This window comes from Triticum dicoccoides, chromosome 4A (assembly GCF_002162155.2).
Source record: "Triticum dicoccoides isolate Atlit2015 ecotype Zavitan chromosome 4A, WEW_v2.0, whole genome shotgun sequence".
NCBI lineage: Eukaryota > Viridiplantae > Streptophyta > Magnoliopsida > Poales > Poaceae > Triticum > Triticum dicoccoides.
Genome location: NC_041386.1, coordinates 355244507 through 355250834, shown reverse-complemented (window position 1 = coordinate 355250834; position 6328 = coordinate 355244507). Strand labels below are relative to the sequence as shown.

At 41.7% G+C, this 6328-nt stretch overlaps 1 protein-coding gene across 1 annotated transcript in view; it reads left to right on the top strand.

Moving 5' to 3' along the window:
- The window catches only part of LOC119285912 (pre-mRNA-processing factor 17-like), a 5063-nt gene extending 3441 nt beyond the window's left edge, over window positions 1-1622 (top strand). The window contains exon 2 of the mRNA XM_037565238.1: window positions 1143-1622. Coding sequence (XP_037421135.1) covers window positions 1143-1149 — 7 coding nt within the window. The 3' untranslated portion in view covers window positions 1150-1622. The remainder of the gene's footprint in view (window positions 1-1142) is intronic.
- Window positions 1623-6328: the final 4706 nt, after the last annotated feature.

The window sequence follows — 6328 nt, the reverse complement described above, 5'->3', positions numbered from 1 at the left end:
AAATGCCCGCACCTGGTTTTTTATCCTATACCCGAAACACTTGAAATAAGTAAGATAAATATCATCTTTCATCCATAATCATGTTCTATTAATATTTCAATGCAACAATAATTCAAATATAAATTTTATGACCCAAACATGAAGTTTTTAAAAAGTTCAAATTTGAATTCAACTTAGTCGGACATATTTTTTAGTCCATCACTCGTATCGCCCACAAATGCCGAATCACATCATTCTGGAGTTGCTTGATGACGAATCTGTTGATGCATTTGGATAAGTTCGTTGAACGTCGTCAGGTTTTGCTCGGAAGATCAATAGGATCACCCATTTGCTCAAATTCAAGATCATGGCGTATTGCGTCACCCTCATCCTCCACAATCTTGTTGTGCATGATCACACGAGCTGTCATCACCTCCCACGATGTCTCTTTGCAGTTCGTCGAACAACTGCAAAACAGGCTTGGAGCACCCCAAATGCCCTCTGGACATCCTTTATAGCTCCTTTGTCTTTGGGCAAAGTGAGATCTTTTCTCACCCCTTGTCTCAAAGATGGTCTTGATGAAGGTCGCCCACAAAGGATCGATAACATCACAAAGATAATATCCCATGTTGTACTAATGCCCTTATATTTTAGTCTGTGTTACTTTTATATGTTGATAGGTGTTCCTTTGGTTTGCTGCGGATCGATTCTCATGTCAACCTGCGGATTCGTTAATGTATTTGTTTTCCTGTAAAATCGTTTATACGTAGAATCTTACCCTGACAATTTGATGATTGTGAAGTTTATTACATTTGCAAGAATAATTTTTGATGGAACTTTTTTGTTCTTAAGTTGATAAACAAAATGCATGAAGGATCTATTGTAGGAGCTGTACTTTATCTGGCGATTGCCTGAATATCTATATGCATATTTTCTGCTTAATACTCCCTCTGTCCCAAAATTCTTGTCTTAGATTTGTCTAAATACGGATGTATCAAGTCACGTTTTAGTATTAGATACATCTGTAACTAACTAATCTAAGACAAGAATTTTGGGACGGAGGGAGTACCTTATTTATGTTTCTCTCTCTCTAGTAACAGTGTTATTTCCTTGCAATTTTCTCTACTTGTGGTGTGGCATTAACTCTTTTGTACAACTTGCAGGGATTAAAGATTTGGCAATTTAGACAGAAACGTTGCTCGAGATGCTGCAAGCCCACATGCCAATTGAATTCACAAGGATTCAACTTTCAGTTGAGACTGTAAGCCCACATGGCTGGCTGGAAATTTTCAATGTCACTAGTGAAAACATGAGAGAACAGAAAACAGGCCCATATTTCCAACTACCGTCTACTAGTTCATAGTAATGTACTGTGTACCATAGATATGCACCATTCAGGTTTTTCAACTTTTACTTTACCTAAACTTCTAGGACTTTGGTTTCAGTTTTTCTTCGTTTTGCTGGTGCAACTTCTGTACTACCCGAGTGACAAAATCTGCACTGATTTCTGGGAAATGTTCCCAGCGAAATCCCCTCCGTGCTCCAATCAGTCTGTAACAAAATAATAATATCTGATCCTCCGTGCTCCAAATTACTTGTTTTAGATCAGTCTAGATACGGAACTAGTTCTGGTGTTTGATTCATAGCATTGCCATTGGGATCCTTCGGAATTTTTTCCATTTGCATGAATTTTTGATCTTGTTAGAATTTCTTTGTTTTACATGTGACAAACAAACCAAAAGCCGCTCCTGCGATATGCTTCTGCAGTGTGAGTTTTGCATAAAAAAATCCAAACATTCCTGAAATGGCGGTTTGGTTCACATCCGGCAATGCTATCGGCATGATGCCCTCGTATCACACGTCTGAATGGACCGGCAACAACCCAATCCAAAACCGACGGGTGGCCGGCCTGACCCTACAGGGCATCTGTAAGGTCCCAAAGTTTCCCGCTAATTAAAAAATGATTTATTTAAGTAAATAATTAATTTGAATATTTCATTTTGCCATTTTGTTAAATAGTGAATAAGTTAACCTTCTCATTTGCATTGTTCTGGAGCAAGACACGACCACGTTGTGATATTTGGGAAGTACCAAAATTATGTCACTTTGTTTGCACAATCCTGGCTATCACTGTAATGCAAACCCCTCCGTTTATTAGATGAATGGTGATATTTCTAAGTATATGTTAGACGATCTTCAATATAGTTTTTTAAATACAGTACATACACAAGCGCTCATATATACACGCACACACTCATCTCTATGAATATACACATGCACACCCTACCTCTATGAACACCTTTGAGAGACCGAGCCGGCATATCATCTTCAGATTTTACAAAGTCATCATAGGCGCCCTGTGGTTGACGGGACGTCTCCTCCCACTGAACACGCATCGACGGAATTCTTGAAATAAATTCAGAATAAATACGAGCACCAAGACTTAAACCAGAGTGGGCTGGGGATACCACTATCCACCTAAACATCCAACCACAAGTTAGTTCGCGATCTTCCATATAGTTTAGATGATTTGTGTGGTCTCAATTTTTTTAGTGAGGCTATGTTCCGAATTTCATATGAAATGATCCGTTTGCTACCCGAACCTTTAAATAATAAACGTTTGGAAATGAAACTTGTGGTTGGGCCAAACCTACCTAATGCACAACCTAAAACTCACCTAAAGATTTAGCCTACTAATGTAAACCCTAGCCTTCCTCTATTGTGTGACGTCCGATCAAAATTGGATGGCCCAAAATAGCTCCCAAACCCCTCTCTTTTGCCCTGTCTATAAAAGGAAAGGCTCCCCTACCTAAAATTTAGCATTCCCTTGATTTTCGTGCGCAACCAACCAACCATCCACCACCTCTTCCCTGATCCCTCCTCAGCCATCCATCCATCCCGACTGTCCATGCCAGATTGGACGACCACCATGTTAAGCCATGGAAACACACTAATCGTGTTTGATGATTTTCTTGCTTGTGGTTTGTACTTTATTTGTTGTGTTTCTGATGTATTTGGCATTACTGCTAGCCTGCCACAACTTGGTGAAGCACACAGTCTTCCTTGCTGATTTCAGATGAGGTTAGTAATTTGTGTTTTCCCAATAAGTCACCTTTTCTTGGTATACATTGTTATCGAGGCTGAACTTTGTTTCCATCAAAGTATAACAATGGTGAGTTTTTTTTTGCAAGTTGATTTCCTTAACACTAAAGGAGGATATGAACTAGAGTTGCAAAGAAGGACACTAAGGACACAATTTCACATTTGCATGCATTGTGCCATTTACATTGCATCCTCCATTATTTTGTATTGACATCTCTGTTTATCCTTTGTTAGCGTTTTAACTCCAATTATCTCAGCATTCCTGGTATGTTGTCAATTGGTTCTTGTTACTCTCCATAGTGATGACTTTGGATCCACATTTTTTGCTTCGTTAGTTCAAGCAAAATCTAATACTTCATATAGATATTACTCCACTTGACCATTCCATAACATGCAACAACATTGAAATTATACACGTCCGGTGCGAGACATTTATGTTTATTTTAATGGTTCTTTCCCTCTTTTCAGGAAACACACTAAATCAGTTATCAAGATTCAGATGCAATATCGTTACTGTTTAGGCTTTGGTTTCCTTGCACAAGTTTTTGCTAGCATAGATTATGACATGCTCCAAGCTACGATCTAAGAAATATTCAGAGTTGGGACTCAATTTCACATCGATTAGGTCACTTCCAGAGGAAGGATTTCTAGATCTGGGACTACAAAAGCCAGGGTTCTTCGCTAGCAGGAACACGACGCCCTTGGGGACAAACCCCTTACACAAGAGACGGATCCACTGATCCCAAAGCGGGGCTTTAATAGCGAAATAAAGTAGCTAAAGCAAGTAAAGTCAAATAAAGTAAAGTGTTTCTTTGTCTGAAAGTAACAATGATTGCGGAGCTTGCAATGACTATTGGATGGAAGATTTGCGGCCCTAGGGAGCTACCAGTTGTGAATCGGTATGAAGACACGACAACCACTTGATGTAGATCGGGCATCCTTGGTTGCATCTGGCAGTGACAATAGAGGAGCTACAAGATAAGTGTTCATTTCTTTTAGTTCCGTCGGTGTAGGGCCTGATAATTCCCCCTCCTTGACATCAGACCTGTCCTAAGGGCTGGAATTGGGGGAAAATGCATTGAATGAACCCTGATTCTTCCCATGTTGCATGCTCCACTGGCAGGTTGGCCCACTTGATGAGCCATTGGACTACAGGAACGCTGATGTTACCCTGGGCTCGTGGAATCAGTTTTCTTTGCAACAAAGCTTACAGCTGTACCAGAATGTGACCGATATCATCCAGCAGGGGTAGATGGGGGTTAGAAATGGCCCAGGGCCCCATGTGTTCTTCAATTGACTGATGTGGAATGTGGGTTCATGAGGAAGCAATACTTTGTAGGATACATGCCCTACTCTTTGTAAGACCCTGAAGGGTCCATAATACTTGAAATGCAGCTTGAGATGTCTATGAATACTGAGTGAAGTGTGTCTATATGGTTGTAATTTAATGTAAACCATATCTCCCACACTTAGCTGTCTACCAATCCTCTTTTTATCAGCAAAGTGCTTCATCCACTCCTGTGCCTTGAGCAGATTGTCTTTGATTTATTTTGCTGTTGCAATAATGCTATCTTATTCCTCTAGAGTGTTGATGCGGAGCATCCTACGATCATCCCCATTGACCAACCTCCGTCTCCCCAAGTGCCAAGTGGACCAATGACACAAGCATGTGCAAGAGCTCTCAAGACCGAGGTGACACCTCTTCTTAGTGACATTCCGTATGACTCATGTGAGATATGGCTACTACCTCAATCCAGAATTCTATGTGTGCTTAGGTACCAAGAAGACTATTGTAGGGTGGAACCCTAAGTGGAGATCTTTTCACACTTGGAGGGGAAAAGGGGATGAACACAAGAACAGAAAAAGAAAATTCACTCAAACAAAACCCAATCAAACATCCACTATGTTGAGTATCGTGACTATTAAGAAGTATGGGATTTATTCCTACCTTGTCTTGTACTCCAAAAAGATCATGTACTCACTATATATACGCCCACGAGGCTCAAGCAATACACAACAAATATTCTGCCAATCTCTCTCTCTCTCTCTCTCTCCCTCTCTCTCTCTCTCTCTCTCTCTCTCTCTCTCTCTCTCCCTCCCTCCCTTCTAACATGGTATCAGCCTAGCCGATCCAACCCTAGCCGCCACCCGCCGCTTTCGCCCCGCGCGCCGCCACTGGGGCGGTCGACCTCCATGACCGCTGTCGAGGGCTATGCGGCCCGTACCTAGAGTTCGTCCGCCGGTCGTGTTGACCGGCTGCCCTAGAGAGTCTTTTTCCCGAGCCCTTGCTTCGGGTTTCCTCTCTTTCACCGATTAATTGATCGGTGCTCTTTTTTGGTTCTCCGATCTCGCCTGCTGCCGTCCGTTGTCTAAAATGTATGTCTACCTTATCAACATATTCATCAACCGTGACGAGATCAGGTTGCCACGCGATGCCTCGGCTTCGCCACGCGACCGGTACGCTGGTCCGGCTGCCTGTTCGTGCGCTGGGTGCGCTGGGCAGCTGGCTTGTCCGCGTCGGCCGCGACCACTCGTTAGGCGTCCCACTTGTGGTGCTGCTCGGGAACTCCCGCTGGCCCATAGATGCATGTTGGCCGGTCGTGCTTCTCCATGACTCATTGCTCCTGTACATATCTCATGCGGTCTGAGGTTGCATGCCCCGTTGTCTGACGCTAGTTGTTGGTCTGATGCTAGCTGTTTGTGACGCCCGGGTAATTAAGCTATAGTGATCCTCTACTAATGATGCCATGTCACCTCGATTATAGTTGCTAATCTCGAGTTAGTTCGAAACCGATTCAAATTCAAAATTAAAATATAGGCAAACAACAAAAGTTTTCAAACAATAAAACTAAAATGTTCGGGTTGTGCCAAATAATGCGTAGGTAATTATGGTGGAGAAACCATACTTTTATAAAATATGTATAATACTATAAGATGAATAAAACTGTAGATAAAACAATTAAATTAAATGCCTATTGTATTATGTAAAATACTAAACTGTTCTGTTTAGGGTAAATCTTTTTATGGTAGTGGGTTTAGTGCAATGCTAAATTTAGGAGTTGAAATTATATTTTTACAAAATTAAAATAAAACAGAAAAGAAAAAGAAATAAAAGAAAAGAGGTTACAAAAACAGAAAACCTAAACTAAAAAAAGGAAACAACACCCCCACTGGGCTCCGGCCCAGCTGGCCTGCCCAACTGGCCGAAACCAGTCAGATCGGCCCACCCGGTGCCCCCCTGTATAAC